Here is a 24959-nt window from a genome sequence, read left to right as displayed (position 1 = left end):
CTGAGCTGCCAGTGCCTTCCGATGCACTTCTGGATGGTTTTGGCTGGCTCTGTTTGCTACTTGTTCGTACAGTGACTGAAGGAGGAACAGTGCTGCTGCTGTCTCCTCGAATCGTCGAGAGATCCTGCATGCTAAAGCTCCTTAGTCTCTCAGACAGGGCCCCCTGTCCCTAGTTAAACAAGGAAGCAAATAACACATAGAAAAGTTAGAATTTGAGCCTTTCTTTTCCTTTACTCATTGAAATCCATCAGGACAATAGGAAGAGAAAAAATTGCCTGTTTCAATAACCTGGAGAGGACAAAAATGAGTTGTTAAAAGTGTCATTTCCCTCTCTTTGCTCTTTCTTTTGGAGCAGTTCTACACTCAAAGACAGTCAAACTCTTGACGGTGAGCAGCTCTGATTCCTCAAAGCAGTCATCTGAAGTTCAGAGCAGCCTTGGCCACATCGAAAGGAGGAGGGTGTTGTATCTAGAAAGATACAAGCAGGTCCTTTTCTTAACTAGGATCTGAGTCAAACAGGTGCTTGGCTTCAGAAACACAGTTAAATGGTCTGCATCAAAATAACTCATTTTTAAAGTTAACCAACTCTGATGATATTCACTCAGCCGTTCTCAGTCATAGACAGAACTTCCAGAGTGCAGAAAACAGGAAGTTTTAAAGTAATAAAATGCTACTGTTAAATGCAAGGAAATATCCCAGTGCTTTTTTCACACAGCTTAAGGAAGAAATAAACTAACACAATGCATTTCTTCCTTTTTAGACTAGGTCTCAATCAGGCAACAAATATATTCCTTGGGGAAAGAAATTTAACTGTTCTTTGTAAAGGATGCGTTAGCTAAAAGACACCTTTTATTAAAGCTATATCTCATCAAAAAGTTGATAAGAAGTATACCTCTTTCTGAATTCTGTAACCCTCATACTCCAACCACTGCCATAAAGTAAAAATGCCAGAAAATACAAGCAATACAGAACTTATCTGTCCTTCTGTGCTGGCTACATGAAGTGACATTCAGAATAGAAACAGCATGACTGATCAAAAGTACATTTAAGTTTTAACATTTTGGGGGGTGAGGAAAGTCTGAAAGATACTTCATAGCACAGTCTCGAAAAAACCACTGAAATACATAAAGCATGATTCTAAAATTATTTCTGCTAGTGCAAACTAGGAAAAATTCAATGAATGCTTCTAGGGAGGTGAAATCAGAAAGATGGCAAACCACAGTGAATATTGCCCTGTTTAACAAAACAGACTGCGCACATTGTGGCAGTTCACACACCAATTTCCTTTAGACTTGTTATTTGCCAAAGCAGTGCCCAAGGATGAGCATAGCCTGAACGCTGCCAGAGGGCTCTAGGCTGAGGCTGGACCAGAACACATCACTCCTCCCTTCCTGGCTGCAGGTTTGAGCATCCTACTCCCAAAACCAGGGTGCAGGTGGGGGGCGAGTGGTCAGCACGCTCTGGTGCTGGCCTGGCACGGGGACCATCTCCGATCCAGGGCAAGGCTGGACACACTCCTTGCTAACGCACGAGGTGCCCTAGTGCACAGGCCCTGCTACACTGGGAAGGCAATGCCTGAACTTACCTCTAAGTACTGATTTACCAATATCACTTCAGGAATTTTGCATGCAGAGTAACGGAAAATCAGTGCCTCTACCCCATATAAATTCCTTAGCACATTGCTTTTAGGGACTGTCAAGAGACGAGGCACCAGGGGCTTGTAACTGCAGTCACTGGGGCAGTCTGCACTTTCGACCTCCAAGAGAACTGTTAGATCAGTAATCTCCCAACTTTCCAGCCTGGAGCTTTTTGTACAAGCAAAACTGGTTCAAATTTCCTTCTCAACCCCCCAGCTTATCAATTTAATCACAGGCAGGCTAGACATCCTGGGCTACAGCACTTTTCTGCAGCAGCAAGACAGAAACAGTGCATGTTGGATAACTTCTTCAATGCCTCCCAAAGCATCATCACTGGAAAAATATGCGTCATCTAAGAAAAATAAAACCAATCTGTCCTTTGTAGGGCAGAGTCACCTGGTGGAGCTAGTCAGGAAGCTGCACTGTGTTTTCTTAATTTGATTTTACTGAATCTTTGGTTTCTTAGGATCTCTCTTTGTAGACCATATTTGACAGGATTTTGCATTTAGCTTTTCTGCAGACTATTACAGAAAAGTGTCCATACACCCACCATGCTCTTCTTATTCTGCTCTCTTCCATTAGCCTGTTTAACATTTCAAAGTATTTTAAAAGGATGGGGCTTTTTTGCTTGTATACCAAGACATTCTATTTTGCTGATTTTATATGCTTGTCAGCAGAGTCCCAAGAACTTCTGCTTTGTTAAAATCTCACCTCTGCCATCTCACTCTTCGACTTGCCACAAGAGTTGCTGCCTGAACTTTGGCTGCTCCTGCCAGTGGCTGAGTGACTCTTGCGACATGTTCTCCTTCTAGGAAACATCTCAAGTTATTCCTCTTTGGCCAGACTAAGGTAATGTTTACTTTGCAGTCTGTGGTTATTACTGCGCTGACGTACCAAAATTTCCCTGTGTGGCTGGTGAGCTGGGTCTGATCTCGGCCGCCCAGAGCTCAGGGCAGTGCAGTTCTGGGTGAGTTTTGTAGCTTGCACCCAATTCCTGCACAGCCATGCTATTCTCAGCAGCTGATTTAAAGCTACCACACAACATCCTCCCTTGCAGTCTGACTACAACAGGCAGACCTCTAGCAAGAGCAAGCTGAGAGCAATCAGACGGCTAAATGCTGTTTTGCTGTTGCAGAACGACTGGAGCAGCAAAGCCAGAGGGTTAGCGATTGGTGAGCTGCTGTAACCCGAGTGCTGGATCCCTCCCGAAGTGCCAGCTCAAGTGTCGGCAGCGCTCGGGCTTCTAAACCTCCTCCCAGCTGCTCTGCTCAAGCAGCTAACCCACATACCTCTTCAGGGAGTGATTTATGGATGTGGACATTAGTCAGATTAGAGACAAGATTCACACGTCAGAGCAACCCGGCACGCAAGACAACACCAACATACCCTTTGGCATTGAAAATAAAGAAAATATGTTAATATTCTTGCATTACAACTTGTCATATATCAGCATATAACGATCAAAGGCCCCAGAGAGAGCTTTGAAAGAAGGGCTTGATAAGTGCCTGTCATCTGAGGGTCTGTGACGTTAGCATACAACACACAACACAGTCCTGGCAGCTGTGTTAAATAACTTTGACTTTCTCCAAGAAAAAAAAATTAAAATTGTCTTTTCTTGATTTTTACTCTAATTTAAACTGATTTTATAACAGCACAGACGAACGTTGCTCATCACATAGGTAACAGGAAAGTATTACTGTTCCTATCATTCCCTAAAACAGTCTGTCCAAAACTCAGGAATGGCAGGAATAGCAAAGGCTTAGGAAGATTGAGGACACTGAACACCTGTGAAAGCCTCTGACTTCCCTTTCTTTTCTTTCTTTTTTTTTCCATCTTTGGTCCTTGTAGGAATAGACTTGATTTTATTGCTCCTAGGGCACAACATAACACTCCCAGTTCTTTCCTAGCTGCCCCATTTCTACCTGATCTCAAATAGAAACATGGCAGAAATTATGATTACAACAGAACCAGGATGGTTTCAAAGTACAACGGAAAATGCTGTTACCAATCTTAATTTCCCTGTCGGATAAGCCACTGCTATACATGAAATCACAAACATTTGAAAAGCCAGCACTGTGAAGGTTCGCACTGCTGTAGTTTCATGTTTTAACAATAAAGACTTTATCCAGCTGTAACGCTGATTATTCCACAATAAGGCTTATAATTTCTTAACAACAGAAAAAACAAGTTAACAGCTTTATTTCACAACGGGTTCAGCGCCGCACACATCTTGGGCCATGCCTGATTAAACAGTCACGTGGAAGATGAGGAGCAGCTGTTTGGGAATTTTTGTTTACCGTCTTGGCCATGATCACACAGATGCTCTTCCAACTGCTACAGACACAGGAGATGTCCTAAGAATTTCAGCACACCGTGCGTCGGTCTGCAGAAAGAGAAGATCCAGGTCCTGAAGCTACGTCTGCCCTGCAGGCCAGAGGCACGCCTGCAGCATGTCCACACGGATCTGGGCTAGTTTTATCCTAGCAAGCATGACACCGGTAATATCATGATAGTAGCAGTGGCAACAGCATTTCACTGTGTTAACAGCAAACCAGCATGTTGGTATTGTCCAACGTTTTGAAAATGAGAACTGGAAAGGCCGTGGGACTGCGGATGACACCAGTTCTCTTCCTTTTCCCTCCCTGAACACCAACTGACTTGTCAGGATGATTGTGCTGACACTGTGGGACCTGTATTTTGGAGACTTCATTCCCTGGTAGAGGACACGAGCGTGAACTGGTGCTGGAAGACAGAGCCTTACTCTCCCTGGGCACAAGACTACTTACCTAGACTCAACTTCCACCTCATACAGCTTCTTCTAGAGCACAGATTATCCCCGTAAGCACGGCACTTCCCATCCAGTACGCAGCGATTTTGCTAGATGGTGAGGGTTTGGTGGCAACAAGTGGGAGCAGGTGTGTCTGTTCCCAAATTATCTGATCGTCTCGCCTGTAGGAAAACTTCACCCCATAGGTGAAGGTACAGCACAAGCAGACCTTCAGGGTTCCTTTGCCTTTTCTCCCAGGACCTACCAAGCTCACTAGGTCCATACGCGGGACAGTTTTTACAAGGGCAGAGAAGAGACAGAGCTCGGTGCTACTAAACAGGACAAAGAACAAACACTAAAGAGGACGTGGTAATTTCATCTCCCAGTAACTGCTGTCACTTGGTATCAACCTTATTCAGATTCAAGACACTACCAAGGGTATTACGGCATCGGCCATCAAGACATGGACATCTAAGCTGCAGAAGTTCATCTGTGATTTTAAGGGAAATTAAAGCTCCCATCTGTGTGGCACAGTGATTAATCTAGAACTAATTGAGGTACATCTACCCGCTTCAGTCAAAATCACAACTGTAGTACAGCCATACCTCACTTAACCACATTTAGCACATTCGCACCCTATTTTTGTTTTAAAGAGGAGGACAAAACTGTATGAACATACTGAGCTTTCAAATCCAGTTAACCTGCTGCACGATACCTTCTTCTAAATGTTGCAGACATTGTCGCCTCCAGAAATGAACGTTAACCTCTGTGGGCCCAGAGCACAAACACTGATGCAACCAATATTTGTTTGGAAGGATCAGAAATGTTTATAAATATGTCAAGGGGGAGTGGCAGGAGAACGGAGCCAGGCTTTTTTCAGCAGCGTCCAATGACAGGACAAGGGGCAATGGGTACCAGCTGGAACATAGGAGGTTCCACAAAAACATTATAAAAAACTTTTTTCCCTGTGAGGGTGACAGAGCCCTGGCACAGGCTGCCCAGGGAGGTTGTGGAGTCTCCTTCTCTGGAGACATTCAAAACCCGCCTGGACGCGTTCCTGTGTGACCTACTGTAGGTGATCCTGCTCTGGCAGGGGGGCTGGACTAGATGATCTTCTGAGGTCCCTTCCAACCCCTGACATTCTGTGATTCTGTGATCAGAAATCTTGATCCTTTACAAAACCTGAAGTCAGCATTGCGACAGGCATTGTAAAAGGCACTCTGTCAGAGACAGCTGGAATTGTCTTAATTGCTTTACCTCTCTTTAATTAATTTCTGCATTCACATTCTCTAAAAAGGAGTCTGGAAAAACTGCATTTACATTTGATGGAAATATTCATTAAAAATACTTAATGTACATAGCTAGCTTTAGGCACATCATTTTAAAATCTGCAATTTATATAGCAGTCCTTTTAAACATGATCTAAATATAAACAAACAACAGTGTTTAGATTTTATCATACCTTCAGTCTGACAATCTGAAAGAATTCTGTAGACATTAAGGCTTCAAAACACCTCTAATACCTACAAACTCCATTTTGCAACTGTGGAAACCATAACACAGCACAGTGAAGTGGCACAAACCAAAAAATGTCAAGTCAGAAGCTTTAAATACGATCAGTGTTAATAGAGGATGGCACCTTCTGGCCTTTTGCGTCTTAGGATCAGTAGTTAATGGACAGGCAAGGGAACACTAAGTCACGCTCACCACACTTCCAACACAACACTAAACCTGTTAATGTCCTCCTCTCTTTTGGCTGTGACTTGGGTTAGCAGTTCTCCTCCACGCTAGCAGACACGTCTGCATGCATGTCACAGCCTCCATCCTGCAGGTACTCACTACACAGCGTAGTGCATGTTCCCAGGATGTCAGTTATCCCTACGGCATCAGCAGGACTCCCCCAACCCCACCTGTCAGAAATTGCTTGCCGAGATGCGTCTGGTGAGCCAAGTCCTGGCCTCACTAGCTCCACTGCAACCCCAATCATGCTCATGGGATCCCAGCAGAGGGAGAGAAGCTCCCTTTATCCATTAACGAGAAAACAACAGCCAACACAACAGCTTGGCCAATGCAGTAGCAACAACCTGAGTTAGATTAGTTTTCCACATACAAAGCTCCCTGCCTGGCTGCTGGAGTCTCTCTGATTGCCAGCAGAGGACTTGGAAGGCATTCTGACGATAATATAAAAGACAGGCTTTTAAAGCTCAGCACGCAGGATCTACCCACTGGAAGTGGAGCAGACAGCATCTGGCCTCAGACCAATCTCAGCTGAAAACAGTTCAAACTAGTCTAATGGGGAGGCAGTCATTAGTTAGGGGTTAGTATAAGCACTCAGCAGATTACCTGCCCTTTTTTCTGGTCCAAAAACAAGTGTAAATGAAGTAGCTGAGAGACCTAGCAAGGGAAAAAAGAGAGCCATTGTGGCAACACACATAACAGCTTTGAGAATAAAGTCTATCTGAAGCGTAACTACTCAAGGCAAGACATGAGCGTGACACTGGGCACCATGTGCAGGGACTCACACACACACAAAGCAGGGACACCCACCTGTAGACTACACTTTTGAACGCAGGTTCTCCCTTCCCTGGCTTTCCCAGAGATGGAGAAACCACTCCATAACCCCAGCTAACAGGGTGTTACCTAGCAGGTGTGTTTAAAGAGTAAAGTAAATTATAAACACCATAGGCTGCCACCTCGCTCCTTGCTCTTAACCAATGCTTCCCACCGGAGAAACCCCCAGTGTCTGGCCACCTCGGTAATCCAGATTTAAGATCATTAAGAACAGAGTGCATTTATTACTAATTTAGGCACAGGATTAGGCGAGGGACACGTGGCAGTCATTTTAGTCCTGGTGACTGACAGGTCGTCCAAGAAGCAGGCTAACGCTGGGGAATTACAGCAACGAGGAGAAGTTTGCACACAGAAGCGTTATCAAGTCTGGGTGCAGGAAGGCCCCGTTAAGAGCAAAACCTTCGGCTTTATGCTCTGAGCACAGGCCTGAGTGAAGGAGGAAATTGCTTCTGCCACCATATGAACACAAATATCCTACAAGCAATATCCTTATGGCCAGGACCTGCGTGCCATGCCTAGCCTGGAACAGCTACCCGGTTTGGAGACGCCAGACACTATTAAAGACTCAAAGGGAAACCAGCTGACATTAATGTTAATGGTGGAAACTTAATTTCATCCACCCTTTTTGTTTGTGCAGTTCATTTCCTCTCCTGGGAACTATTTGTTATTGTCTCTCCCAGCCTGGTCTCTCCGTACGAATTTATTGTTTGGTTTTGCTGTCCTGGGCATTCACTGGCTGTTGTCTGCTTCTTGGAGATACCAATGAAAGAGCCAACATGAGAGATAAAGTGGAAGCAGCTACCTGGATTGTAGCTCCAACTGCGTCAGGTTTTTACTGATTTGGGAAAAACAGATTCTCAAAGACTTAGAAAGGTACATCACACCATGACAGGAACAGTTTACAAAATACTGTGAGCAGTTGTGATGCTACCTCGCATTTCAAGAAAGTCATTCCTCTTTATTGGTGTAACATGCTCAGCCGTGAGATCTTCGATTTTGGATCCCAAATGGAGATTCTTTAAAGGAAGATACTTTCAAAAGCAGTGTGCTCAGCCCTTCTGAGGTAACTCTAATGGGTCCCCAAAGGTTTCTCAAGCTGCAGCCTCTAAATCACTGCTGACGTCTGCAGCTCCTGGCCATGTTACAGACCAGGACACACAATGTGGCTGTTACAGAGACAGTCCTAAGTAGATTGGTCAGACCGGCCCTCTGATACGTAAGTGAAGAAACACTTTCCCTCCTAGCAGTGGGATCTAATCATTACAAAGAGGCTTTATCCATCTTAAAGGATACTCCCCATCTCCTGCCTTCCCCTTTCACAATTCAAGTGCAGTTCTCCACTGCCACATCAAAAAAAAAGGCAGAACCTCTTTCCCACACAAGTTTTTGCTCCAAAATCCTGCAGTAAATAGTCTCAGTTCTCATGGAAAATTAAGGATCTAAATATTGCCCTTCAGGCAGTTGGACAGGCTGCAGCAGCCAAATACCAGAAATGAATGAAAAGACGCTGTTTGACTAGAGAGGATAAAATCTAAATCATCACCACCATTTCCTTTCCAGAGCTGGTTTAAAAACCAGCAAATGCATCGGGAAACTTTCCAATAAATTTCTTGGGCTAAGGGATGCTAAACTAGCACAGCTGTTGGCCCCACCAGGGAGTGGTGAACCCAAAGGTGGAAATGGAAGCAATGATGCTGGCCCAGACAGGTGGCTGCAAGCTGAAGCAGTTTGGGATCTGCTGACGCTGCGCTCCTGAGAGTTTAGGAGGTAGATGAGCATAATGAAACCCTCCCGCTTTCGTCTGCATGCCTGGTCCTTTTTAACTGATAACCAGTGATTGCTGGCTTTGGCAGCGCTGCGAGCCATATTTCCCCACGCATGAAAAGCCCCTGGACTGTTTCTCAGACTTATTAGGCACAAACGGGCTTTTCATCGACACCAGTCATGCGTGCGTGCTCCCTCCACCTCATTTATCATCTCCTGCCAAGGCGCTGTGCCCGCTGCCAGCAGCACGCTGTGCCCCGCTCCCTTTCCTAAAAGGCAAGCTGGACCAAGGGGCAGGCGACGGGCCACAGCACCAGCTGCTGTGCAGACAGTCCCTGCCCTACACACGGGAGGGCAGAAGAGCAGAGGAAGGAACATTATCAGAAACCTCTGGGGTACCATGTTCTGTTGGCTGCGGGATGTTTTGTGCAGCTTTTTCAGCAGAGCTGAGGCTGCAGCTTGGGGATGGGCAAGTGGTTGGCAGCAGGATTTGTCCTGGGGGTGGGGAAAGACTGTATCTGGAAACCCAAGGGCTGAAAGGAAAGGGTCAGAGAGCCAGGGAGAGATTGTAAAACTGGTGATGGGAGGGGTGTAGAGACAGAGGAGGTGACAGCAGGGCTAGGCAGGGTCTTGGGCAGAGTAGCAGGGAGTAAAGAGTTGGAGACTGGGGGTAGGGCAAGGCAGCAGGTGGTGGGAGGCTCAGGGTGACGGGGGAGGGTGCTGGGAGCACGGTGACGGCGAGGGCATATGTACAGGTGCGCTGGAGGAGGCTCGTGTTGCCTCCGAGCCATGGGTACGTCTCCTCACTGCAGCCACATATGTGTCCCAGCCTCTTATACTGATGTCAAGAGAAGTTAAAAATTTACAAAATTAGGCAATTATGACGGTCCGGTTTGAGACCACAGCAAGGAGAATGAAAAGTCTCCAATAACAGAATGCTGTAATTACCTATTTTGTGGCTAATTATTGTTCAAAAAGTATCACACAGGAGCTGTAGCAGCATGTAAGGTCAAGTAAGAATTTACTGACAGCTGATCAGATAAGATACAACCTCTAGTTTCCTTAGATAATAATACTAAAAACCACACCTCTGGGAGGAGACTTTAAATGTAAATGTAAGACCACTGTAATATAATGTACTGGACAGCGGTCAAAACACACACAATCAAACTTTTGCTCTTTAAGTGCAGGTGACCAATAATTTCTTTTGGTACTTTTTTTTCCTTCATTATCTTTTTATGTAAAAGGCCTTACAGGTTTCTTAAGAGGTGTGCTAGCTGTGTTAGATGCCTGGCACTCTATGCAGTGCAGAATTGAAATAAAGACAAATATCGTGACTCTGGGTGTTTTTGGGCTCTTGTGCACCGGGTGAAGAACCCTGATTTAGGAACAACAACATCAGCAATCTGAACGGTACCAGTGAAAAGCCCTCTTACGCTCAAGCTTCCCTCTGAAGTCTCCACTGCCTGGGCAAGACCTTGCAGCTGGTGGTCAGTGGCCAGGACCTTCTGGGAGCAGGAATGGCTGAAATAGTTGGACTAATTGAAAACACACAAAAAAGCAGCAGGATTTACTGCCTGGTCATCTAATCCTGCCACTTAAGACTGACCCACTTGAAGTCTCAGCGTGTGACAGAATGACCAAGCAATGAGGACAGGATTACAGAGCCCCAAATGAGATTACGCTCCTTGGTGGGGATGCAAGCTGCTGGGTGCAAGGAAAAAAAGCTGTTGAGCACCTAGCAGGCCTAACGATACCAGATATCCAATGCTCTGTCTGCTTAGAGAGCATCAAAAATAGACTCTCTGGAGAGAGAAAACATCCAAGTGAGCCAGCTGGGCAGACTCGGGATACTTGGGACACTGACAGCTCCTCAGCCCGTAAAATGAATTGGCACGGGTTTGTGCCAGCGTTAGCACAACTGTGGCTTCAAAACAAAACAGAGGAGGAGAAGGGAGAGGGAGAAAGGAAGAGACAACCCTGTACTTGTTTAACTAAAACCGTAGGCTACTTAAGACAGAAAGGGGAGAGGGCCAGAGGTTCAGAGATGAGGAAGGTGGGCTGTGCAGTTTACAGCAGCTTAGCCTGCGGTAAATCCATAGGCAGCAGCCTGTCACACACTGATGGTGATCAGAGAGCCAGCCCCACTGTGCTGCAGGGTGGGTAAAAAGAATGAAGAGATGGGCCTTGCCCAAAGATCTTGTCCCTTAAGATAAATGACTGCAACAGATCCTATGGGAACACAAGCAGATCAGTTGCCACAGCTCAGAGAGAGAGGAGAGGACAGGGCTATGCAGTGGGAGACATGTCTCTGAGGACAGGAGCTGTTAGGTTTAAGCTCCTTTACTGAGAACAGGTCTGTACAGAGCACACCTTCAGCCCAGCATCTCACTGTGTATTTGCCACCAGAAGATGCTGACACGCAAAGTCTGAGGGTCCACGTCTTAACACAAAAGTATCTTTTCCTCACCCGTTAATCCAAGAGAGGCGAGAAATAAAACTGATCCTCATATTCACTTGCTGGGTAAAAGCCATCTTCATTCAAGGGGAGCTGCAGGAGCTCAGTGCTCCTGAATATCGGTCAGCTCTGTAGGTTCCAGTTTAACACAACCCGTTAAAGGCTTGAATGAACTTGTTCAGGGCTCGGTTTCCCATCTTCACTTAATACTTATCAGAGACCACTTGAATATCCTTAAACCTCGGTATTGGGAAAGCCAGGATAAGACTTAGAAGTAGTATTCTCTTTCTTCCCTCCCTGGAAAGTTCCCCCTAAGGACAGCACTGCAGTGGTGTCTGGCATCTGTCAACTCAAAGTGTTTTCCAGATAATTAGTCATTTAAACTTCTCTCACGCAAGGTAATCTAGCTCCGTTATACCTCCTTCTCAAGTGAGCAAGTAAGGGCATTGACAAACATTTAACAGCAGCTGAAAACCAGGGCAGGAGAAGCTGTTACCGCCCATACCTGCTTGTATCCCTCCTCTCTCGGAAACCGCTCCCTTCACAGCAGCCAGGACAGCTAAATGGAGACACGTCCACACCTGACCCATCGCACTTCACATCCTGAATACCTGAGGAACTCCAGCTCAGCACTTCTGTACTGCAACACATCAGGCTGTAAATCAAAGCCATTCAATGCTCCCTGCCCCAAACACCACAAATTCAGTCTGAGAAGGGCAAGGGACAGAAGCTTCTTTAACCGTTCCTGACTATTACTCCATGAAGGGTGTAAACGTATTGAGGGCGTGATTCCATGAGCAGCAGAGCTAACCTGTCTGCTTCCCATGACCAGAAAGGGAAGATCTTGCTTTCTGTTCCTCTGACCATACTCTTCGCAATGCAGTTCTGCCCCTTCCCTTGTACTGAGAATAATAAACAGTATTCCCTTTCTTTCTCTTTCTGGATTATCCTTCTGATAGATTAGAGATAACCTGAGGACATCCAAAGAGCTGGTGCATAAAAACCCAACGGCAGCTGGAGCATCGCTCCGTTTTGGAGGAGAAGAACTATCAGATCAGCTCACCCTGTTTCTTGGATCTGCACCCTGAGGCACACAGAAGCAAGCAACTTGCTGGAGGCTGCATGCTGGAGTGGTGATGGAAGCCAGGAGTCCTATTTTTCGTCACGTATTGAGTGTAATATAAATGTCAAAGCTGAAGCAAAGACATGAACAGTCCTTGCTTTGCTGCAAAAATCAGTCAATCCAATAACAATCCCCCCAATCTTATAAATAGATCATTTTGCCCCTCCCCAAAGTAGCGTGCAGGAAAGATTCTTCTGGTCCATTTATGGGCTGCAATATCTTAACTGTTTTCTCTCAAGTCAGGTTGGCAGATGTGCCATACAACAACACCCCAACAAGTTACAGGGCTGCTTTCTTCCAGCACTGAATGGGGATCTTCATTAATTCATGGCAAACAACGGTTTCTTTGTACCCTGGAGACTCTACTCCCCTCTACCCAGCTTCCCGCTGTCACTGGAGCCACGCTTCAAGACAGCAAGATTCTTAAGAAAAACACCAGAGAAGCAGAACTGTAGGAAGAAAAACCGTGGTGCTGACTGTTCACTCAGGTTGAAGAGCCGAGGAAGATGCTGTTGCAGTCCCGAGGTGAACAGGTTGACGCTGTGGCTACTGTTGAGCTACTTATATTCAAGAGCTACTCAAACAGGAGCCAAAGTTCCTTCGGGGTTCACACGTTTCTCACTATGTCCTAAAATCAGCTCTAGCACAGTGAGTCTGCAGGACCCTGCAGGAAGGGGCTCAGAGCAAAGGCAATCCCAGAGCCTACGTCTGTCCCGTGGTGTGACTTCTTCAGGCTTGCCTAGCGCTGCAAAAGTGTTAAGTGTGATGGAGGCATCACACAAATGTTGTTTTGTTGGGCATACAGCACACAGCTCTGCCTTAGCTCCACATTTACGGCAGGTTTCAGCCCAGGTTTGGATCAGCCAGCAGTCCCTGTGTTACCAGAGCCTCTCCACTGAAGAGCAACAGTTCAGGAGAACTGAGGCAGGCCTGACAGCCACAGCACTGTGGCAGGAAAAAGGAAGGCAATTTCTGTTTTTTCTTTGGGATGGAATACAGCTTTTGCATACCCTTGTGAACCTGCATGCACATGGCATATCCCAGGGGCACCATACTTCTATAACGTATTGTATTGGACACGTTTTATAGACTTAATGCTATTTGATCTCTTAAAGATGCATTATGCATTTTGACAGAAAGTAAGGCCAAGACATGAAAACGATGTGCCTGATGTCACATGAAAAGCATTTGACAGAGGAAAATAATTTCCTTCAACCTTGTTCATATGTTTTTCCTAATACCAGAATCCACCTTGCCCACATGCTTCTATTTTTTTGCAAAAGGAATTCTATCGATTGCATGAAAGGTGCATCTTTTATACAAGCCTTGCCCCCAAAACACAAGGGTGTAGTCACTGCACACATCCCCCTCAAGCCATGATAATCCACATCCAGAGAGCAGGACCACAAAGTGCAGTTATCAAGTCCTTGCAGCTTTTATGCCAGCAAAGAAACCCAGATAACAGCTATTTTCTGTTTCTGGCTCTAAGCCAGGAACAGAGCACAGGATACACCTCCTCAGACGAGACCACTCATACAATATCTACTCGTTCTCCAAAAGCAGCTAATGCCACTTCCCATTCATTCTTGCATAAGCACATCTCTAGAGGATTATACACCAGGTGTATTATGTGTAAGCCTTGCAGATAAAATCTGAGCCTTTGCAAACTTCAGATCACAACTGCTTTCTGTCGGTACCCAAATTATAGGTCACTAGATGCCCCAGACTTTTCAGCAATCCAGTGTAACAACTGAAAAACCGGGGTGCAGATCACCTTTCCTTTCACTGCAGAAGGTGCTGGCCAAAAAAAAATAAAATTTCTCTGTCAAGGTGTTAACAGCGTTCACCTAATGTCAGCATCTTTCATGGAAGCATTTTCTTCTGACAGTGAAAATGAAGAGCCCAGCCTGCAATGAACAGAATTGCTAACGCTGTCACCTGGTTACTGATGTAAAATATAAAATTCAACAGAGTCCTGAGGCAGACTCTGGTCTTAATTCTTCCTTTCTGACCTCCAATAGGTTCACTAGACACCACACTCAGTGTCCTTATCCCAAGAGGCACTTGTGTAGCTGGTGAATGGGAGATTGGGAGGCATGATCAAAATCAGCAAATGAATCCCTACCCTCATCATCTCTTCCCTCCACACTATGGCTGCTGTTGGCAATGGATGCAGATGAGATGCTAATTAGTCACCACCCTGGCCCACACCTTTACCTTTGAAGCTGCCATGACAGCTGCCGTGGCTGCGACGTTCAGCCCGCGCTTCCCAAAGTGCACGAGGGCATCGTAGCTCCGGTCTTTTGCCTGGACGAGGCAGTCATCGATTTCCTGTCACAGCAGACAACAAAACACACACAAAAAAGCACAAAAATGACAAGTTCAGAATCTCCCAGCCTCAAACTCTTAGCAGGACCAGGTCATCTTTTATGAAGGCAGACATCCTCCATTTCCTCCACCTTGGCTGGAGAGAAGTTTATAGCCAACATTTACAAAGAGGATTTCAGGGGAGCACACACTGGAAACTCTTTATTCTGCGAATGGAAGACTGAGACATGAAGTTGGGATACACTTGCCCACTGCAACCACCACCAGTAAGTCCTGGCAGCAGGACAGACACATCAACCTGGGCAGAGTGGACCAGGGTGTGTCAGGAGCCATTTGCCATCTGTGGACTTTAAGTACAAATTGGATTGCCCCACCAGGCAGCTGCAGCTGTACTGCCCTTGGTCCAGGACTGGTGGTCTCAGAAGTATCTGAGAAATCTCTGCACATCACTGCAGTGTCTGGGGTCATCAACAGGCTCACAGAAACAGTGAGCCCAGAGCTTCTGGACTTGGATGCTGCTCAATACACAGTGAAACGGTTATGAAAACTCCTGCCCTCACCCTCCCTCCCTCAAGACACAGAAGTCTGGCTGATAATGAACAACAATGACTTTGAGTGCTCAGCTGCTGGATGTTCTGGGTTCGTAGGGACTGGAGGCTGCGAGAAGCTGCTGGCTGCTCAGTGATTCCCTCCCTATTCTCAGTAGATAAGAGGTGGCAGCCTAAAATGCACAAGGACTATTTGTGAGAAGTCTAAGTAGAAGTTCCCAGGAAGCAGAGACATCGGGGACCAGTTCCCCACTGTCCTGCTTGGACAGGGCTGAGATACAACTGCTCCTACACCGCTTCTGGCTGAATGGAGATCCTTCACTTCCGTAGTTGCCAATGTGGGAAAGTTACTCATTTTTTAGTGGTTTGCTTGTTGATACGTGACCAACTTGGCACGCGCATCCACATGAGTCAAATGAATCTGTCTGTGAATGTCCCATTCACAGCCCCAGGAATCTCCTAGGCAGGCAAATCATTCAAGCTGAAATGGTCCCAGACACACCATGAATCTGAGCAAGACATTTCTCAACCCAGGACGTCAACACGCCACCTGCCTTACTATACTGCATGCTATACACCTTCCAGCCAGGGAAATGCTTGTTAAGCCTCTTTCAGGCAGGCTTGGCTGTTTGTCTCATTCCTGCACAAGGTTTTGGGCAGAGTTGGGAACAAAGTTAAGGAGCCCTGGCTGCTAGACCCTGTTTCTCTAATCGTTACACGCAGCCACAACATAGCACTCCAGCTATATTCAGCAAAGCAGCTCAGAAGGTATTTTTATCCCCTTCTCTCCCAGCTTCTCAAGTGCACAAAGATGAGTTAATACGAGTGTGCTGAACAGATGTCAGTATTTGAGAACACAACCACCACAAAGAACAAAAACACTAACCAAAAAGAGATGATCAAATGGTAAAGGATGATGAACAGCAACTCCCAGCCCTTTAGTGAAAATGAATGATTCAAAGACTGGAGAAAACACACTGTAGATCTGCTCTAGCCAGAGAACACCTGGGCACCTGTGATTACCTTTTCTTTTGAAGAAAGTGTTGGATGAACAAATTTCCTGTACAGGAGGCTGGAGCCTTTTGTGTATGGAGAGAGCAGCCAAGCTACAAAAGCTATTTTGAGTTCATAGTAGAATGGAAACCTAGAAGAAAAAGAGTAGTTAACGTCCACTTTCAATTCAACCACCACCCTTAAACAGAGATGCTCAGCACAGGAAGGAACCGGCCAGTCTAGCTTAGGGCAGTTACCAATCACCTAAACACATTCACTCACCTTTGCACACATTTCAATTAGGCATGCGGGTAAAACTTTACTCAGGTATCAAGGCCATTACTTAATGGTCTTGAAGAGACTCTGCTCTGTGCTAAAAGGAGCTTTCTACATTCAAAGAGCACAGATGCTGCCTTCATAGCGCGCCCAGTCATTACCATTCAAAGAGCACAGATGCTGCCTTCATAGCACGTCCAGTCATTATGAGGGAGCGAAGAGCAAACCAGCAAATCAGTATTTCATTGATATATTTATGGCCCTTTCGTCTCTCTGCCTTTCTGCTTTTAAGATAACACTTATCTGACTGAAACTGAAATACAAGAATCTTTGTTATCCAAGCAACAAGAGACACCAAGGTAGAGATCCACACTGTGGATTTTAGGTGGCATTGAAAAAACACACAGGTCACTGACTGGCAACAGGACACATGTTAGCTGTAACAACAAGCCAGGGACTTCTTGAGATGAGATTATCCCCACTGTGGTCTGGGGGACAAAGCCTAGCGCTCAAGGCTGGCTGGCTAGCAACATCCTCATGTGGGCAGGCACGTTGCTGCCAGCAGCGCGATGAACCAGCGCAACCCTTTTGTGGTTAGAGGCACGCAAGAGCAGCACAGAGACCTTGTGATGGCCGTGCACCAGCCCAGCTGAACCCAGGCAGACTCTCGCTGTGCTCGCACAGCACTGTCACTGAGCCAGCTGGGCCACACAGCAGCCAGGTCTGACCCAATGGGCCTCTGCCACACTCTGCTCTGAACATGAATTTGCCGGGTTGGTTTTCCACCTCACTGAGGATCTCTACAGCATACTTGATCTCACAGACTGGACAAGCCCTCTGTCATTCCTCCCGGGAGACCCACATAACACATCCTCCAAAAAAACAAAGCTCCAGATGAACACAGTGTAGGTGGATCTGCATGCAAATTAGATAGAGAGACAATAACATCTTTTATCTCCTTTTCAACAGTTCCGACATGTTGCCAAGTACCTCTGATTCCCTTTGTCTGGAGGACTCACTAGAGGTGTGCAGCACCTTTAACAAGCTTGAGGTGAGGGCTATGCACTACAGTTACATTTTCATCCTCAAGTCTACTGATCTCACTGGTTTCCACCAGAAAGCCCTTACTAAAAAGGGCAATCAAGCAATAAAGGTTTCCAAACTTGAGCATCCAAATTGAAGGAACTGACTCTGATAATTAGGCATTTATGTGCTTTCGTCCTGACAGAGGTCACCAGGAATCCTTCCACCGTCAGTTTGAACTGTTGCTGACCTCCATCAAACCGTAAGCCCAGAATACCCAGGAACGGGCCTGGCAAAACATCGCAGGCACAAACCATCCACAGCAACCTACAGAGTCCTGTGCTGCAGGGCTGCTTCTGCCTGATTCCTAGAGTCTGTGTATTTACTGTAGGAAACAACTACATAAGTCTAGAACTCTGCATTCAGCTAAATCAGCTGCTGTTTACGTGGTGATCTCTGCAAGCATCCAACTCAGCAATCAGCTGCGCCTCTCTCTGACAGACAGGGCACTGAGACTCCTGTAGTGATTTCTCACTAATAGGATACCACTGAGCAGTTCCATCCTTTTTCTTGCGTTTCCTGTGACAGCACTGAGAAAGGAAGCGTGGCTCCTCCACACAAACTGCCTCTATGCACCTGAAACTGCTGACCCCATGTTCAGAAGGCAGTGCACCTTTGTGCACCTTTTTCTTCACCCCTTGTAAATCTTTCCACTTTTTTTCCATCTCGTGCCAAAGACCCTCTCCCATCTGGTGCTCACCAGCAAAGAAAGATATCCGTGAACGTCTCTGCTGTCGTGAAAAGCGCAAATATGATCCAGTACATCATCCATTTGACCTGGTAAACAAAAACAGTAGCTGGGTCATTTTTCTTCAAGGGCCTCAAACTGTCTCCTACAGACAAGCGCACAGGATAACTCTCAAAAGAAAAACAGTTCTTTTTTCACCTGTTGTGTATTTAACAGTTACTACAGATTTGAAAATGCCAGAGCTACCCCCACCTCAGCACATAACACATCAGATTTCCACACAAGCCCTTGGGAAAGAAGATCGTGGCCTTTAGGACTGGTCTCATGAAAAGAGGAGCAGTGTGACTCTCTCCCTACAGAGGAAGCTCTACTAGTTAGCGGAGCACCACAGCCCTGTCATAGGGCATTAAAAAATCTCATTTGGCTCTTCATAATTCTAGAAGTTGATACTATATTTTTGGCCAAACTGCAATTATGACAGAACGTAGTTACTTACATAAGAAATACAGGCAGCGAAAACTAGCCAGCAAGAGGTAAAGATAGAACTGCCCATCCCATGAATCAGGAACACAAACAACTCACTACAACTTATTGACTCAGCGTGCAGCAGCTGAGCGGCAGATGTGTCCTCACATCCACACCCTGAGCCCATTGCAGTGACAAGTCCGTCAGCTCAAATCCCTCACCTGGGGATTAGGTGAAAGCATTTTACCTCACCCTGGTAGTGAAATCCTGTGCTGTCCCTGTGTCGCTCCACTGTTGGGCGGGCGATTTACAGACGGTCTCCTTTGTGCTGATACCGACAGACCTAGAGACCTTGGGGACTGCGACCTGGTCAGGGAAAGTGTTGTACCTCGAGCAATTCAGGAATCTGGGGATTTTTGTGACTGAGCATGAAATGGCCTTTAAAAGCACAGCTAAACTATTCTGATAGAGGCAGCATTGGCTCTTCTTGGGCTGGAAAGAAACAATGTATTTGTCACACACCACCAGCACTTGTAGTGATTCTTATCCAGTGATGTGGTGCTCCTTTTCGGTGGTTCTGTCACCACAGAGACGATGGATGTAAGGAATGATTTCCAAGTACTAGAGATAAGAGAGAAACCTTTTATTCCCTCTCAATATTTTTTTTTTCATTGTAAAAATACACATCAAAGGTCAAACAGCTGTAAGGATCTATCCGTCTTTCCAAAGGAAAAAACAACTTTTGTCTTCCCATCTTAATTTAACTGAAAATTGTTGACTAATTAGCTATATTTGAAAATGGAGATCCTTAAGCAGCTTTGCTGGAATGTTAGGAAGCTTAAGGAAGTTAAATCCACAAATTAGAGAACTGGACCATGTTACCCTAGGCTGGGATACTTGCAAGAGAGAAAGGGAAGGCTGGAAAGAAGGCAGGACTAGAGGGATGCCTACACCCGGTGCTGCTCGGGGGAAAGGAGGATGGAGGCGGCAATAAATCCGGATCTCACCAGCTCTGAAATGACTTGTTCCACTTTCTCCCTGATGCAGCGGGGACAGCACTTGTAGTCTCTCTCCACTTCCCTGCAGGAACTGAAATTATTCCCTGAGCACCTGTCACCCAGCTATATAACTGCTCCTCTGGGATTTATATTGATGCATATATTTAATGCTAGCAGTGGAATGGCACTGCCAAACGCCCAAGAACATTGTCTTCCTGGGGCAGCTCCAGCCAGAGTTTTTACATAACTGTGCCTCCCTTAAAGCCTCGCTGCCAGCAGGGTTCTGTCAGTGAAGACATTACTGGCAGCAAAACTTTGAAACACAAACCAGCACCCGGTGTACATTGGCTTGGATCACCCTAAAGCACCATTTATTCAAAAGGCTATGACCAAGCAAAATAAAAATATAAATAAAACTACAGTGAGCTAAGTTTTGACTGGGACACTAAGCGTTTGTACTCTGTCAGTGTAAATTTCTCAAGTCTTAGATTAGCTGTTCCCACATTTGAGTCATACCCCTTCGTATCTGATGTGAGTTCCTCTTTTGAAATTGAATTACCAAGAGGAACTGGACACTTGAACAAAATATTTTCCAGAGAAGGACTATGGAAATGTTTAGTATCAGTGGCAGACACTGCTTGGGGATTCTAGCACATTTCCAAGCAAAGGGAGTAAAAACCTTCAGAAGCACAGCTACGCAAGGGCTGCAGGGAGATTTTGCCTTAAGTATTTTATGCATTCTGTAACTCTTATGATTCTCAAAATATCCAAAACTATTATCTGAAGGAGGGGACTGATAGCAAGGAAAAATCTCAGCAGCCACAGTGAGTCCCAGTTTGAGCGGGCACTAAGGACTTAATGGGATACTCATCTGTGGTGTTACCCAGAGGAGAAAATGGGCGAGTTATCCCTAGAATCTTGAGAGGATTGAAGAGTCAAGATCTGGAGGCTGAGTCAGGTTCAGTGAAGTTAACAGAGCTCAGGTTGTGAAGGGCACTACAAATTCAACAGGACCCCATCAGTATCCAAGTTGTTTTGGTTCTCCTACGTTTCACTTCCCCTGATGGTCTCATATGTCTTTAGAAACTGGGGCCCAGGGAAGACTTTTCAGCAAAAGGACAAGACAGAACATCCAGCTGCCAGACCTGCCTGTAAATAGGTCGCTCCACAAGGAAGGATGTTTCTATCTGAGGATTCAGTCATATGTGCTCTGAGTTGCCTCCTCTGATGCTTGTTTTGAATGAGCAGCTAAAGCTTCAAGGCTTTTTGAAAAGGCTTTGATTGAAGCTGCTCTTCAGAAACAAAGGAAAACACGCAAAGCTCTGGGTGCCAAACACCTTTTAAGTCGGCCGTATTTAGCTTGTACCACCAGAGAAATAGCATACATTTGTCAAGGAGCACATCAAGTCTACAGAAGAGCCAGAAGCACAAACCCAAGTCCCCTAAATAAGGAGACTTGTGCCTAGCAATCAGCCAGTCCACCTCCAGGCCAATTTTCCCTTTGCATTGGTTTATGAGCTTTCTCAGAACACAGGGAACACCTTTACAAAGTGGTGAGGAGCAATCTTACAAAAGGAACCCTGACACAGCCACAAACCTCATTACTCACATATTCTTTGATGTCCTTTGATTTCACGGCTTTGTAAGAATAATACGCGGGGTAAAGAGTGCCAAATATAAGCCTGGAAAAAAACACACAAACAACAAACGGATTAAATTGATTTCCTGTCACAGGGAAAGATTTTTTTTTCCCACGTCTCTTAAATGTGTTTCTTGCACTAGTAAAAAGTGTTGGGATTTGATTTAAGCTTGAGTGCACGAAGTATAGTACAGGAGTGATTTTGCATCACTGAATTCAGAAAAACTATTGCCAGTGACACGAATGAAGAGCAGGGATTCAGGCTGGCTTTTCTTTTACAATCATTTTCACAGCTGTACCTTATGAGTTACACACAAAACAAAACAAAAAAGGCCACCACACTTTTAAAAGGAAATTAAAAATCTACTGTGACATCAGGAATATGAGAGTGTCGCATGCAGAGGCAGGACAAAATGAGAATCATTTGTCTAAAATCCTTTCCACCTCTATTCAATACTCTGAAAAGCTGCCAGAGGATAAAGCAGCACCCAGGTTCTACTGGCACAAGGGTCTGAATGCTGGAACCTTATCCTACATTAAAGAAGGAAAGAGCCCTGAATTGTTCGGTAAAATCCATTTGGGCTCATCAAAGGATGAGGTATTGCCACCAAGATAGGCCAACGGGACTAAAAATCCCAGCTCCACAGTTCTTTCAGACAGTCTCCTTTCATTTTCAAGTCTGAAGGGGATGCTGTCAGCTTCAAGGCTTCATGTAAGAAAGAAATAAGGATCCTTAAGTTAAAAATAGCACGACTGAGAAAAAACGTTGAGAAAATTTTCTCCTAACTCCTCCCTGCATCACTGCCTAGCTGCTTATTCACTTCAATTATTCCAGACATAAGCATAGGCTTGTCAAAACCCATTTTGCCCTGCCCAGGTTTCAGTCAGTTTTATTCAATGCAGTAGGATGATGCTGCAAAGTCTCAATTTAATAGATTGCAGGGCAATGTTTATTGGCTTGCAACTACCCCTCTTTCCACTGAAGCTTTTGCTTTAAATTCATACAGCTGTTTCCGCTGCTCTTGGGAATGGAAATGATCAATGTTTCAACCCCTAATTGTGGAGCCACAATGACCCGCAGTCGTCTTTTTAACCCTGCCAGTAGCGACTGTGTGCCGTGGGACTCATACAGTTGAGTCCATTACGTGCATAAGGCATTAAAAATTAACACCCTGGGATATGGTGTTCCAACGCACTTCCCGTAGCTCAAGAAGGTATTTGTAAAAGAACAGGGCGAGCCAGCACACATCTTGACTTCCAAAGCAGTGACTGAAGACAATCTGCCTGCTGTTCATCATGCTTACTGTAGCACAGCTTAGCAAAACCTGAAGCACAACGCAGACTTCAGAAAAGCAGCTACCGAGTGAGGAGATTCAGTATTAAACAGCGGCTTCACACTGGCTTCAAAAAGCTTTGCTGGAAACAATCAGCTCTGAACCTATTTCACTCACAGAGGCTGGGCTATACGCAAGGATTAGATACAAACGCTCAGATTCTGGGAAACCAAATGCATTTCTGTCCCTCGCAGTGTCTTAACAAACAGCAACACCGGTTAAGGCAAGGAAGAACACACAGACAATAGCTTGATCCTGTTCTCAGTGAAGCCAATAACAAATATCCCCTCCAAATTCAATGGCAGCAGGATCTAATCCAAAGAAGTTTGAGCTCACAAAAGGAAGAAAGCTCTGCAATACTCAGAAACTAACAGCCAAGCACATGAATAACATTTCTGGCTCTGCTTATAAAAAGTACCGCATTTCTGTCCTTCCTTCTTGGCCAGGGCTGGCTGCTGTATCATGCTTTTATTTCCTGCAAATAATCATTAAATGATTGATATTCATTTCCTCAGTTTGTGCTGCTAAAAGACAGTAACTGTATCATGAAGAAGCAAAGAGTTTACAGGATCACTAGAAAAGAATTAGTTGCAGACAATAAAGACTTGAAAAAAAAAATCCTGTGAGGGAAGGAATCCATGCGATATTTTTGCATAGGCAGAGCAAGAGACAGTTAATAAGGTGTTGTGCTCTCCCTAAATTGGAGATTGAGAGTTTCACTGAATTGCCTTGTAGCACGTTGTGTGCATATATGGACATTTATTACTGCTATGGTTTACTCAGCCAAAAAGAGTTTTAAGGAATGTTGGATCCCAGTATTGTCACTGCTGTAGCTTGCTCTGTGGCTCAGAGTAACTTAATCTCTGGGTACACCCTACAAATGGAAGATAACAGACATTCAGGCATTTCTGCAAAGCATGTTCAGGGTTTGAGACAAACACCTGAACACAACGGGCATATTCCAGTCTTCACCGGGCTTTGGATCAGACTTGAATAGAATTGATTTAACTCAGACACACACATCAATCTTCTACCTCTTCCCTCAGTTCTTCTTACCTGCTGAAGACAATACTTCTCTCTTCCCCTCATCCAAAGTTCCTGTGTAATTTAGCATTGATTCCCACCTTCCTTCATCCCTACGCTCAGACTGTTGCTAAACCACTCCTCCTGCACACCATCCACAAAAACAAGGCTAATTCTTTGTCCCTCCGCCCAAGCCAGTGAGTCATTCCTTGCTCAAGCCTCCTTGCCAGCCTCTCTTGTGTGCTTTACCGATCTCTATCCCTCCTGGATGCATCAATGTCTAAAACTCTGTCCCCTGCCTCTCATACACACATGCACACACACACACAGTGGCTACCCTTGCCCACCAAGCTGAAGTAATATTCTTATATTTGCCTTCCAGTGCCTGAGAAATGCTGCTCTTACCTCTTGTTGGTTTGGTCTTTTATCACATCGCACCTCAGTCCCTTCTCTCTTTTAATGGCTGTAGTGCTACCAGCTTCCTACTCTGCTGTTCTTTGCTTTCTCCCACACCCTGGAGCTCCCGCGCTCCTTGCTTCTCTGTTGCGTGTCAGCCCAGCGCCTCTACAACAAGCTGTTCCCTGACAGACCACCGTTTGAGAGGTGGCAGTCCAAGCCACACAGACTCCAGCACTAGCACAGGCTGCCCAGGGAGGCTGTGGAGTCTTCTTCCTTGGAGACATTCAAAACCCGCCTGGACACGTTCCTGTGTGACCTACTGTAGGTGATCCTGCTCTGGCAGGGGGGCTGGACTAGATGATCTTTTGAGGTCCCTTCCAACTCCTGGCATTCTGTGATTCTGTGATTCCCTAGTTCAACCTCACCTTTAATTTTCTTCTGCAACACTCCAGTTCTACCTGCTGTTCTCTCACACCTGCTGTTCTCTTCAGCTTTCCTCACGTATCCCCAGAATTGCAGCACAGACTCTCAGATCCCACCCACAACCGCCTGCTGACCTGGGAACCACAGGTGCTGACTCTTTCCATGGTACCTGCATTGGCTGCCTGACTAGTGTCGGCCAGCTGGCAAGCCAAAATAACGACCTGCCTATAGACTTAAGACTTCAGCTTTTACCTCCTGGCGGACACTGCTATGAGACAATCTCCTATCAGCAGTTAATTCTTAAGAATCATGTAGAAACTTAATGTTTGAGACTTCTCTGATGCATCTATTTTGGCCACAATCACTCGGAGGATCCAAAAACTAAGAGCGGTGGAAAATCAGACTGCTTAAGACTCATTTCCTTAGGAAACCAGGCTACAAA

General features: G+C 45.6%; 1 protein-coding gene across 1 annotated transcript; it reads right to left on the bottom strand.

Annotated features, from left to right (window-relative positions):
* Window positions 1–21381, bottom strand: REEP1 (receptor accessory protein 1; the record flags this gene model as incomplete). The annotated part of the gene is made up of 6 exons (XM_009866421.1): window positions 1–169; window positions 6748–6798; window positions 14538–14651; window positions 16220–16340; window positions 18249–18325; window positions 21309–21381. Coding segments are annotated over 6 exons (605 nt in total), but the record flags the coding sequence as incomplete, so codon positions are not given.
* Between the last annotated feature and the right edge of the window lie 3578 nt (window positions 21382–24959).

This window comes from Apaloderma vittatum, unplaced genomic scaffold, assembly GCF_000703405.1.
Source record: "Apaloderma vittatum isolate BGI_N311 unplaced genomic scaffold, ASM70340v1 scaffold36743, whole genome shotgun sequence".
Classification (NCBI taxonomy): Eukaryota; Metazoa; Chordata; class Aves; order Trogoniformes; family Trogonidae; genus Apaloderma; species Apaloderma vittatum.
Note: the sequence above shows the minus strand (reverse complement) of the source record. Positions and strands in the feature narration are given on the sequence as shown.